The sequence below is a fragment of the Triticum aestivum genome, chromosome 4A (assembly GCF_018294505.1).
Source record: "Triticum aestivum cultivar Chinese Spring chromosome 4A, IWGSC CS RefSeq v2.1, whole genome shotgun sequence".
Classification (NCBI taxonomy): domain Eukaryota; kingdom Viridiplantae; phylum Streptophyta; class Magnoliopsida; order Poales; family Poaceae; genus Triticum; species Triticum aestivum.
Genome location: NC_057803.1, coordinates 632,392,073 through 632,404,853, shown reverse-complemented (window position 1 = coordinate 632,404,853; position 12,781 = coordinate 632,392,073). Strand labels below are relative to the sequence as shown.

Here is a 12,781-nt window from a genome sequence, read left to right as displayed (position 1 = left end):
TTTTTATTTTTTCCTTCAACGAATTGTTTTCTTCTTCAACTAAATTTAACCTCTCGACAATAGGGTCGGTTGGCATTTCCGATTCACATACATCCTAGATAAATAAAATCTATGTCACGTTGGTCGGCATAATTTTCATAAACAATAAATGAACCAATAGTTATAAAGATAATATACATACCAAATCCGAATCATAGACAGGACGAGGGCCGACGGGGGCGGATACCAAAACCATCGCACTATATAAGATGCAATAATAAATGTAAGAAAATGATACAAGTATCTATCTAAACATACAAGTAAGAATATTTTTCCTTTCAGAAAGAAGATAAGAACAAGAGGCTCACCATGGTGGTGTCGGTGATGAGATCGGCGCGGGTGATCGACGGCGGTGAAGACGGGGACGGGGCGTGACGGACCGCTAAATCTAGACAAATCTCAAGGAAAATGGAGCTTGGAGGTCGAGCTTCGAGAGGAGAAAGCTTAAGTAGTGTGGCTCGGGCATTCCATCGAACACCTCATGTGCATAGGAGGTGAGCTAGAGCACCACAAAGCCCTCTCCCCCTCGGCCAGAAAAAACAAAGCACTGTGCTCTGCTCTTGCGCGAGGGGGTATATATAGGCACCTCATTGGTCCCGGTTGATGACATGAACCGGGACTAAAGGGAAGCCTTTGGTCCCGGTTCAAGCCACCAACCGGGACCAATGGTGGTGGGCCAGGAGCGAGGCCCATTGGTCCCGGTTCGTCCCACCAACCGGGACCAAAAGGTCCAGACGAACCGGGACCAATGGCCCACGTGGCCCGGCCGGCCCCTTGGGCTCACGAACCGGGACCAATGCCCACATTGGTCCCGGTTCTAGACTGAACCGGGACTAATGGGCTGAGCCGGCCTGGACCATAGCCCTGTTTTCTACTAGTGACCCTTTGTATATCTCCTTATGCCATATATGTTACCTTTTCATTTCTCGTTGAGGTATGCAGATGATTTTTCATTGATTTTTTTAAGATGGGACCTCTCGTTGCTTTTGTTTGATGCTGTTGAGTTGAAGAAAACAAGATATTACTTTGTGCTGGATTTTCCTTTTTCATGTTGAGCCCCTCGATACAAATCAATATGTTGGCAAGTTGATTCAACAAAAATTCTTCGTGAGGCATCATTAGTTTTTTCTATGCACGCAACATTGTCGCCATGCTATTCAGGCCGTATGTGAAAAATACACATAAAACAACATTCCAAACCCATCCATGCAATATTTTTTTTAATATGCACCAAATCTGCCAAGAGAAACGAAAACGTTGCATCTATGGAGCAGTGAAGCCCTTTTTTTTGCGATGGTGCAGTGAAGCCTGACCTTTATATTTGTAGCAAAACAAAATGAATTTCAGAAGATGTTGAATGCAAAAATAAAAATCCAAAAGCCAATAACCTTTTTCATCGACATTTTTAGATTTGAGCCTGCAACTGAACATTCAGATGTACATCCAACATAAAAGTCAAACAAAAGTAATCTGGCGATTCTTACACCTAAAATTTTGTTTGAGTGTCAATTAGAGGAAGGAATCTGTTGTCGCTTGCTGGCACACACTGAAGCTATTTTTGATCCTTACTCTTGTAGTAAGCTGATATATGCTACAGAAAATTCAAACAAAAGAGGAAGGAATCCTCAGCCCAAATTCCTCTTCACTAACCTGAAACTGTTGGGTACATACCAAGGAGTGTGGTTCAGGTGATCATCTAAATCAAATCAAGTGTTCTTTCAGTCAATCAAAGTTCACATATATAGCTAGCACGTGTCTATGGATTTAATATAGCTGCCTGTAGGGACATACTTGAGCACTATTGCAGTCTGATGATGCCCGAACACACCAGCCTGCTTGAGGTGCTTCCTCGACTCTTCCGGGCTCCACGCTGGTGTTGGAGATATGCATGTATATGTATGTGTGTGTTTCCACGGCAGACACAGCAGAACAAGCGGCGTCACTGATCCTCAAAAGTCCATGCATGACTTGTATTATCAACACTTCTTCTGTTTGTGAAAGTCGCTGCCTCTTCTTTTTGGACCCATCTAAGTTTTGTGGGGTGGGATGACAAGCATTTAGCGTATGTGCCTGAGCTCCACCTAGTACACAAAGAGCAGAAAACCATTAGACTAGATTCATTAGCACTTGCAACTCACTAGATATGATAGCAGTGATAGTATATACCTGATCTATCATCTAGATAATATTCGGTAAGCACATATGGAATGTAGCTCGGATCGTAAAGATAGACTTCCTCTACAGAACAAAGCTCTCCCACGGCTCCAACCAACGATAACATCTTCCTCCTCCTCCTCGGGCGGATCATCGGCCGATTCCGAGTCTTGGAGCTCATCCATGTCCCAGGGATCAGGAACAGCCGGCATAGGTTTGTGTTCTACCAGCTCCTCAAACTCGACGCACCTGATGTAGCCACGGCTGAAGGTGACGTCACGAATCGCCCTCGCGAGATTCATTGTCGTAGAGTTGATTGTTGCTGGACAGCAGCTTGGGCATCGGGACGAAGCGCAGCGCGGCCACCCCGGGATCGAGCACGTCGCAAATCAGGATGCCCTCCATGAGATTGACCCAACCTCGCAGCCCACCTCCAAGTGCAATCACCTTTACGGGATCGTTCATAGCCGATTTCCTGGCTGCTCCACGGGGGAACTCCACCCGCAGCAGCTTCTTGGACCACGTGGAATGCGGCTCGGTGCTGCGGGTGTGGAGATAGTACTCCCAGTCCGTCGGTCTCGGTCCGTCGCTCAGGGCCGCAATGACCAGGTGCTTTTTGCGGTGGGAGACGAAACCGTAGGGCAGCAGCAGACTCTCCGCGTCGGAATAATCATCGAAGTCCGGGAGCAGGTCAAGCGACGGCCGGCCGTCGGGCCCCCTGGCCCGGTAGATGAAGTGCTCCGTCGAGTCGCTGGCGGTGAAGCCGACCCGGATGAGAGCGTGGTCCCCCGCGGTGCAGAAGACGTCGGGGGCGTCGTCGAAGGTGGTCTTGTCGCAGCCGGGGCAGCAGACGCAGAAGTGGGAGAGGCGCGGCGGGGCGGCCGCCGCCAAGGAGACCTGAATGGTGAGGCCCGCCGTGGTAAGGCCCACGCGGTGGTTCCGTTGCGGAGGTCGCTGATGCAGGTGATCGGGTCGAGGAGGGCGAAGTCGGGGAAACAGGGGTTGCCGTCGGCCATCGTCGCCGGCCGGGATTGGGGATTTGTGCGGTCGGGGTTAGGGTTTGGCCGATCGATGGATCGAGGTTGGCGATTTGGGGTTTGGGTTCGTCTTCCTTCGGACGGGCGGACGGGGTCGGGGTTTTTTGGGGTTTGTTCCCTCTCCCTCCCTTCTTCTCTAATTAGACGGCCCAGTTCGGACCTAATTGGATTTTTTTTTATATGATCCTTATTCCCTTCGTGCTCAAACTCATCACCAATCTAAAAATAATAATCACCGTCTCTATTAATTAATTAACTAATTAATTAATTAGAAAATACTCTCTCTGTCCGAAAATACTTGTCGAAGACTGAGGGAGTAGTTAATTAACATAATATTTATTTTTGAAATCTCTCCTATCTACTTATATCTAAAAAACAGCAGTGTCCCCTGATCTCGTAATCTGTCCTCTTTCGTCAAGCCTTGATCGAAGTTTTTTTCCCACCGGACGGATCACAGCCAAACGGAACGATCGATCTCTCCATGTCTGGGTCGATCTCGTATTTGTTCACACGAATCGCTGGAACAATTGATCTCTTCATCTCTTCTTTTCGTCAAGCCGTCCTTCTCTAACGATCTCATCTGGCTGGCCCAGGTCAACTCGATCGGCCCAACCCCGGCTAGCCAGGCCACACGTTTGATTTAGTGCGTGGTCTTGGGCTCTTGGTAACTCAACTGCCTTCGTACTTCCACGCAATGGTGGCTAATAGGACTCGTGGTGGTATTCTCATGCTTTGGTATGAAAATTTTATCTGCATCTCCGACATCACCATCATTGACTTCTGCTAGCTCTGTGAGACTTCGATCTAATATACCGCGCTTAAGACAAAAATTAAGAGAAATGTGAACAAAAGTAGAATCAACCATTTTGAGACCACCCTGGACACTTGCGAGCTCAAAGAGATCCGTTTACAAAATCACCGCTTCACTTAATTGGGGCAATGAGCAGGCAAACCCTATGATGTGCAAGCTTGACTCCTACTTCTGTAATGCCGAGTAAAACATGCATATTGATTCTCATGTGCTTCATGCAATTTCCACTTCATTATCCGACCACTGCCCTCTCCTCGTCACCAACAATAGGGGCCTGAAGAGACCAACAAGCTTCAAGTTTGAGATTTTTTTTTTCCCTTCCAAGATTCTCTGACCTTGTCCCAACGTCTTGGCAGGCGCCATCCTGGCGTGCAGAGTCGTCCGTCTCAAAACCTGTTTCATAAGCTCAAGCATACGGGAGCGTCCTTGCCAAATAGAGTAGAGGCCTCTTCTCAAAGGCAGAATTGCACCTCCATCCGTCTCTCTTTAACATCGCTCGGGAATCTTTAGCCCATTTTGCCGATGAGCAAGATCTACATGCACGTGCGTGTCTCAAGCAAAGCATCTTAGACTTGCTGTTATGGAGAGAGTAATAAAGAAGCAGTGTGCTCGCATTGATAATATAAAAGAGGAGGATGCCAACACTAAGTTTTTCCACCTACGTGTCAATGCGAGACGAAGAAAGAATCACATCCACGATCTGCAAAGGAACAATGGTTGGGTCACGGACCACAAACTGAAGGAGGAAATCATTCACAACCATTTCTAGAGTCATTGGTAGAGGGCAGCCCCGAGCACATGACTTCAACTTGAGGACCTCACAACAACAAGAGTTCATCACAGCAATTGTAGTTGGACCGCACAACAGTTCATCATAGCAACACCACTGTTATTTTGAACACAACAGAGTTTACATGAGCACTGCTGATCCAAGATAGTGCAAAGCTAACAGCATACTCTCAAAGAAACATTAACACTAGAAGTTCGAGACTAACAGGTAAACACTCCCAGGAACTAACCAAAAAAAGCACGTCCCTGTCCCAAAAACAAACTACTCAAAGAAAGAAGAATCAGCATCACCAAAGGCAATGAAGGCTGCGGCAGCATACACCAGTGACACCATCAAAAGATGATTGCGTTCTGCTGGGCTACAATAATCCCCATTGCTGGAAAAGGAAAAGAACGATGGAGTACAGATCCCTTCACGATGCACACTGTGATTTTCGTCAATTTTTGTAGTTTTCTGTTAGTCAGATGAAAAAGTTAGCAATTAGCCTACAAACTCATCAGACAATACCTTTATTGGATTATCACATGTTTATGTAAACAAGGGTAATAGTACTCCCTCCGTCCCAAAATAAGTGACTCGACTTTGTACTAGCTTTAGACGGAGGGAGTAATAAACTAAATAGAAGGGGCTAAATCATAAAAACATGAATTAAACATGTTCGGATAACGAAGTCTGAACTTGACAACGTTGCAAAAAACTAATTTATTTTCAAACAAAAAAAAGCTTTGCGTGTTCATTTATTTAGGGAAACAAAGTACAAAAAAGGTCAGTTTACAACGCACTGAGTACCGGCTTGAAAACCGAACTCGATCCACAACCACTCCACCCCTAGCTAAGCGATACCTCAACAATTCTCCACATTCCCTCCCATACCAATCCCCTACATTCTCTCACACATAAAATTGTTGTTAGATAGGCAGGGGTAAGCTTTGTACAATTAGAGTATTAGACAATAAGAATAAAAATGAGATGTTTACCACAACAAGAGTTCATCACAACAATTGTAGTTGGACTGCACAACAGTTCATCATAGCAACACCACTATATTATTTTGCACACAACAAAATTTACATGAGTACTGCTGATCCCAGTTTACAAGATAGTACAAAAGCAGGTCCATGTCGCAAAATCAAACTACTCAACCAAGACTGTAGAAGAATCAGCGTCACCAAAGACAGCAGTGGCATGATTGCGTTTTGCTGGGCTACAAGGAAAAGAACGAGCATATTCTTCCCCACAACTTTGAAAATAAAATGTTGACACAGAATTAATGTCAGAATTAATCCCCATTGTTAGTAGCATCCTCCTACGATGTCAGCACTGCCCAGTACAAAACCACCCAGCTGACTCAACTTACCAGGTCATGCAACCCCATCTTTGTGTTACCTGTAGATCATTCTATGAAAAGGATAAGTTGTGCAGGAGAACTCTTAGCACACATTGGATGAATATAAAATTACATGTTTATTGTCAGAAAAAAAAAGAGGTAATTAAGCTAGAAAAACGTGTAAGTGCAGCATGCATGGATTAGACGGATTATATCAGAGTTCAAAGACCAAAAGGCATCCCAAAGAAAGCTTAACCATTAAACTATGCTCAAACGTAACAAAGAAATATAAAGGAAAGCCAATGAACAAACTAAAGTATTAATAATCAATGTGGCTGTTCCCTGCCTAAGAATTTGACAATGAAATTAACAGTTTCAATCAATCTAAAAGCCAACAAATGATGAAACTTCATGACTGATTATAGCGATTCTGGCTCAAAATAGAGTAACTCACGCTACCAAACTTACTCATGAATTGAAGATTACTAAACTGTATCTTCTAGTTTGATAGTTACTCAAACAAGAAATCTGAAGCTTTCACTAATCCTCGAAGTCCATGAGCATTTTGTATATGAAATCATCAACATTTCAGACTTCATATTCTGTATGTGAAAGTCGCTGCCGCTTCTTCTCGGACCCATCAAAGTTTCGTGGAGTGTGATGACAAGCATTTTGCGTCTGTACCTGAGCTCCATCTAGTACACAAAGAGCGGAAAACCATTAGATACATGAGCACTGGCTACTCAATAGATATGATAACAGTGACAGCATATATAGTTACCTGCTTTATCATTCAGATATTCGGTCAGCACATATGGAATGTAGGTCGGATCGTAAAGATACAGCCCCTTTGCAGAGTATGGCATAAGCTCTTCCACCGATTTCCTCCTAGTGTCAACAGCGACAATCCATGCAGTTGGGTCCCGCTCATGCAGCGCGGACGCGAGGTAAACAGCATCACCGTCGCTGTGCAGAATAGGAGCAGCTACTCTCAGGTCCTTGAGTGGCAGTTTTAAACCACAGGCACTACCTCCTAGCTGAGGCAAGGAGACAGTACCGAGCTCATCGGAATGAACCATGATCCCCTTGCGCCAACAGTTCCAAGTCAATGCCCTGTACCATGTGATGAGCCTCCAACCAACGTAACATATTCTTCCCCATCCTCCTGGGGCGGATCGATGGTGCATTCCGAGTCTTGGAGCTCATCCATGTCCGAGGGGTCAGGAAGAGGCGGCACAGTTCTGACTCTGAGTTCTACCAGCTCCTCAAGTTCGACGCATCTGATGTAGCCACGGCTGAAGGTGACGTCCCGAACCGCCCGTGCCAAAGATTGCTGGTCAGAGTTGTCTGTTGCTGGGCAGCAGCTTGGGCATCGGCACCAAGCGCAACGGGGCCGTCCCAGGGTCAAGCACGTCGCAGATCAGGATGCCCTCCCAGAGATCGACCCATCCCAGCAGCCCGCCTCCAAGGGCAATCACCTTGCTGTGATCGATCACAAACGGTTTCTTGGATAATCCATGGGGGAGCTCCACCTGCAGCAGCTTCTTGGACCAGGTGGACCGCGGCTCGGAGCTGAGGGTGTGGAGATAGTACTGCAAGTCCGTCGGCCCGTAGCTCAGAGCCGCTATGACCAAGTGGTCGCGGCTGGAGACGAACCCGAGGGGCAGACTCAAAATCTCTTTCCGGGAGTAATAATCAATCAAGTCCGGGATCAGGTCAAGCGACGGCCGGCCGTCGGGGCCCCTGGCCCGGTAGATGAAGTGCTGCGGAGAGTCGCCGGTGGTGAAGCCGGCCCGGATGAGGGCGTGGTCCCCCGTGGAGCAGACGACCCTGGGCGCGTCCGCGAAGGCGGTCGCGTCGCGGCCGGGGCAGCAGACGCAGAAGTGGGAGAGGCGCGGCGGCGCGGCCACCACCAAGGAGACCTGTATGGTGAGGCCCGCCGTCGTCAAGGCCCACGCGGTGGCGGTTCCGTTGCGGAGATCGCTGATGCGGGTGGCCGCGTCGAGGAGGATGAAGTTGGGGAGGCGGGGGTTGCCGGCGGCCATCGTCGCCGTCCGGGATTGCGGATTTGGGCGGTGGGGGTTAGGGTTCGGCCGATCGGGATTTGGATTTTGGGGGTTAGGGTTCGACAGGGCACCGTTCAGCTCGGTGGGCCTCGGGTTTTCCTGTTGGGCTTCTGTACGAACACTTGGTGACCCCTCAAATGAAAAGCAAAAATAAATAACCACAGAAAATTATAGCATGATAATAAACCCTATAAAAAGAAAGGCCTACAGAAAATTGTCACTGCTCAACTAGTACAAAACAAAACCCCCTAAAAAATGAGTACAAAATAAAAAGGTGCCTACATGAGAAAAATATGCCAACAAGATTTAATATGTTTTTAATGATAAAATGATCCAACAAATTAAAAATCTAATAAAAAATAAGAATTGCCATGATGGAAATACTATAATGCCATGACATTTTTTTTGCCAAGGCAACATAGAAATCACTCACATAGCAAAAAAAATTGAAGGGAAAATGTTCTCCAGTGCATGAAGACAAAAAAAAACACAATTAGCCCTAGCCCCCCCCCCCCCCCCCCCCGATCTATATAAACTAACGGGTGGGGCTCATAGAGAACAGACAACAATCTCATAATAGATCATCCGTACTTTTTACTCCAATCCAAAGTAGATCATCCGTACTTTTTACTCCAATCCAGGGACGGAGCTGGCATGTAGGTATTGGGGTCAATTGACCTCAATGAAATTACTAAATCCTTCATTAACTTAGTACTAATCATTGTTGATTTATAAAAGATGACCCCATTGCCATGGATATGACCCCATCAAGCTTTTTTTTCTAGCTTCATCCCTGCTCCAATCCAAAGTATTAAAACACAAGCAGGACGTAAGGTGTTATCTACTCGGAGATCACGAACATGGGGCAAGTTGAAACATTCGCAACAGGCCAGATCGTTAGACTGTGCAGCATGGAGTACACTACGGATTCTCACGAAGAGTATGGAGAACATTCGGCGAACAAGCAGGACGGATGACTTGGATGACAAACACAAAGATCAGCATACCTACTCCAAATATGGCGACGTAGGTAATCATGATGTATGTCACGCCGTCGATACCACCCATACCCGTTGTGCGACGCATACACCCTGTTTTCCCGATAGGGTAATGGCTCATTTTTTCCTGACAGGCTTCAAGATCGTCATTGTCGAAAAATATGACGGGTGAACAGACCCCTCGGTCCAGAATCGCTAGATCAAGGACTATATCTCGCAATCCACGTGGCAAACGGCGATGATTTACACTCCATCAAATAGTTGCCGTTAAGATTGTAGGCTCGGCTCGACACTGGCTACACACTCTGCCTCTAGGGTGGATCGACTCATGGGCCACGCTCGAGGCCGAGTTCATGAAATTTTCCATGGCACTTATGTTAAGCCCTCGGATGCCGAAGACCCGACCCTCATAGTGCAGAAGCTGGGTGAGCTCGTACGTAAATTCTAGACTCGTTTTCTTAAAAAGAAGAACAAAGTCATCTATTATAGTGCCGCAGAATCTCTCGCAGTGATCAGGAACAACAACAACGATAAAAAAAGAGATGTCTACTGTTTGTACTCAACACTGTTTTCGTCTCATATCGCCTCGCTGATATATGTCAAGATAAAAATTAACATAGCATAAATCGCACAGTTTTTTGGATTTTTTTCTTAAATTTTCTCTAAATGCTCACTATAAACAATATTTCTTTCAAATAAATTTTTTTATCATCAACTAATACCATGTTTCACAAATTTCTCATGTTTTCAAACATTAAATTATTTGTTAACAGTTCTCGCAACAACGTGCTATAATTTAGGAATTTCGTCTATCAACGGCATCATATCATCAATAGCCTAAAACTGATTGTATCATGATCATCCGGTGAACATTTTTACTAGTACTTCCTTTGTAAAGAAATATATAATATCGTTTCATCTAAATGATCTTACATTTTCTTAGAAGAAAACGAACTTACATTAGTTTACAGAGGAATACTAGCTATTCTTACTCAGCCCATTAGCTCAGCTCTCGGCCCAGGCCAACCACGCCTATCAGTATCACACACGCACACTCACCAGGGGAATGTATCTGGTGCACCCGCTGCGGGTGCACCGGATGCCATAAAATTTTTTGAAAATTCTAAAAAAATTCTAGCATGTTAACACAACATCAATGTATGATGTCACAAAATTTCGTATAAAAATTTAAAATATTTTTTGAGATACAAAAATAACAAATTTGACATCAATGTGATAATGGGCCGAATCTAAAGTCCAAGTTGTGTTATGTACTATTCAGCGTTAAATTTGTCATTTTTGTTTTCCGTGTTATGTTTTGAATTTTCACTTGAAATTTTGTGACAACCTACATTGATGTTGAGTGAGTGTGCTAAATTTTTCAGAATTTTTTAAACATTTTAAAAGCACAATGTGAGATCCGTGCACCGGTAGCACCACAAGCTTCATGTCCAAATACTACTTAGTTGCAGATTTATGAATATGTGCAATTTTTACTCGTGCAGTCCTCCTGACCCGAACCTGTCCCAGTTCATGTCAAATCAAATATCGCAAGCTTTGCAAAGGGAAAATCAAAATATTTGGACTAAAAGGATTAGGAGATAATGAAAAATTTGCTAAACATACTTAAATTTCGGTTCAAAATATGATATTTTTCCTATAGCTCATAAAGATTTCAGTAAATATGATATGTTCCCGGTAGTAACCTGGGAAATTTTGAGCTTATTTGTACAAACGGATTAGCAGATAATGGCTATGTCGTGAGACAGATTCAAATTTTGAGCTTATTTGGACAGGCGGATTAGCAGACAATAGTAATCTAGGCAAATTTGAGCTTATTTGGACAACATGATTAGGAGGTAATAATGGTTGTTTTCCTCTTCAGTTTCCCGCGGTCAACTTTGAGCCCACCCTCCACTTTGGCACACCGGTGGGAAGCCAACTCCGAATTGCAATGGCGTTCAAGTTCAATGTGACCGTTAAGGTGAGTGCTCGTCGCGACATCAACTTAGAGGTTAATAAGTTAACCAGCGTTGAAAGGCTGAAGGAGCTCATGGAGGACGAAGCGGAAATCCCTGCCGCGTTTCAGCGGATGTTCCTCAAAGGAAAGGAGCTTGATGATGAGTGCGAAATGACTGACTATGGCGTCATGAAAGGCTCTGCCTTCATGGTTGTCCGCCGCCAATTTATTTCCTTGCATCGATCTAGTAGTAACAATAAAGATAGGAGTCCATCATCGTCTTAGATTTCATCGAGGTATCAGGCAGTGCTTGTGTTACTAGTGATGGTTTCAGTTGATGCTTAGTTTTGTTTTGGCAGGATTAGGTTTATATATGTAATTACCCGCAAAAAAGGTTTATATATGTAATCCACGAATGAGCAAATGTATATTGTCATATGTGTTTGGGTATGTCATGATTAAATCCTTATGCGAGGCTAACATGCGCTTTTGCTGAGTGGCGCAAAGAGAAAAAACTTCATTGTGAGTCGGCTCCCTCCTGAGTTGATTTATTTACAAGTTGTTTCAAAGGAAAACTAGAGAAGTAGTCAGATTTGTCTTGGTTCGTCGGTAAATTTTTTGTCACTGGGCACGTCGTCCACTGCCCGCATCGCCGCGTTGGTGCAAACACATCCCCGGATGCATAGGCGTCATGGATTCCGTAAAAGCCGTCATAGAAGTAGTCAGATTTACAAGTTCTGCAAAGCCATGCTGCCGCAGAACACCTTCATGTTCGCCGCCACTGTGTGGTTGTACATGTGGTCGAGGACCATCATGTTTAGAGCATCTCTAGTAGATCTCGTAAAAGCGATCAAACCTTGGTATTTATGATACAAGCTACAAAAATGCCATGAATAGATTCTGTAAAACAACATATCCAATAAACAGGCTTCCCTATATTCAAGCCCCGATCTGTTATATCTAGAGGATTTCAGTCGTTTATGGAGGATCCTGTAAACCAGTCAAGAGCAGGGGGGGTCATGATGAGGACATCAATACCATTGTTACACCCACAGCCCCTGCTACTATACATACTGGACCAATTACTAGAACTCGCGCACGCCAATTGAATTATCAGGTACTTTCGTTTCTTGGTAACGATTCGAATGTTCATGAGAATATGATGCTGACTAAATTGGATACATTTGTTTTGCTTACAAATGAAGGGCCTAGCTTGGACAAGAAAGATGAACCTTGGAGCAAGTTCAAACATGAAGATGATGGCATGCGCAAAGGCAACAAGAACGGAGTTACAAGTGATGATTTCAGAACTTTGAAGCGATGAGTGCATGAGTCTTGGATGAAATATACAAGATGTCACTTCATAAATTTCGTCCAGAGACTATTCTAGGTACCGCGTCACCTTATTTTTGGGTCAGACCCATGTAATTTCAAAATACTTAATTATAGGCAGTTTTTAGAGTCCGTATGTGTGGGGAAACAAGAGTTCGGGTTGATTTCGGACCCCTCCTCCAAGGGCCACGAAATTCCCCCCTCTCTCCTCCATATATACAGCCCTTAGGCATTGTTTTGGGTTTGTTTAGATTAAAAGTTCGCCCT

General features: G+C 44.8%; 1 protein-coding gene across 1 annotated transcript; it reads right to left on the bottom strand.

Annotated features, from left to right (window-relative positions):
* Positions 1–6,461: 6,461 nt before the first annotated feature.
* Positions 6,462–8,292, bottom strand: LOC123082773 (uncharacterized). Its single transcript, XM_044505024.1, has 2 exons — positions 6,940–8,292; positions 6,462–6,853 (listed from the first exon to the last, which is right to left on the bottom strand). Exon 1 carries the CDS (start codon positions 8,201–8,203, stop codon positions 7,496–7,498), a length of 708 nt encoding a protein of 235 aa, XP_044360959.1. The 5' UTR covers positions 8,204–8,292; the 3' UTR covers positions 6,462–6,853; positions 6,940–7,495.
* Between the last annotated feature and the right edge of the window lie 4,489 nt (positions 8,293–12,781).

Bases quoted from the DNA above. Each gene is read 5' to 3' on its own strand.
- LOC123082773 (XM_044505024.1), bottom strand. From the start codon at position 8,203: ATGGCCGCCGGCAACCCCCGCCTCCCCAACTTCATCCTCCTCGACGCG.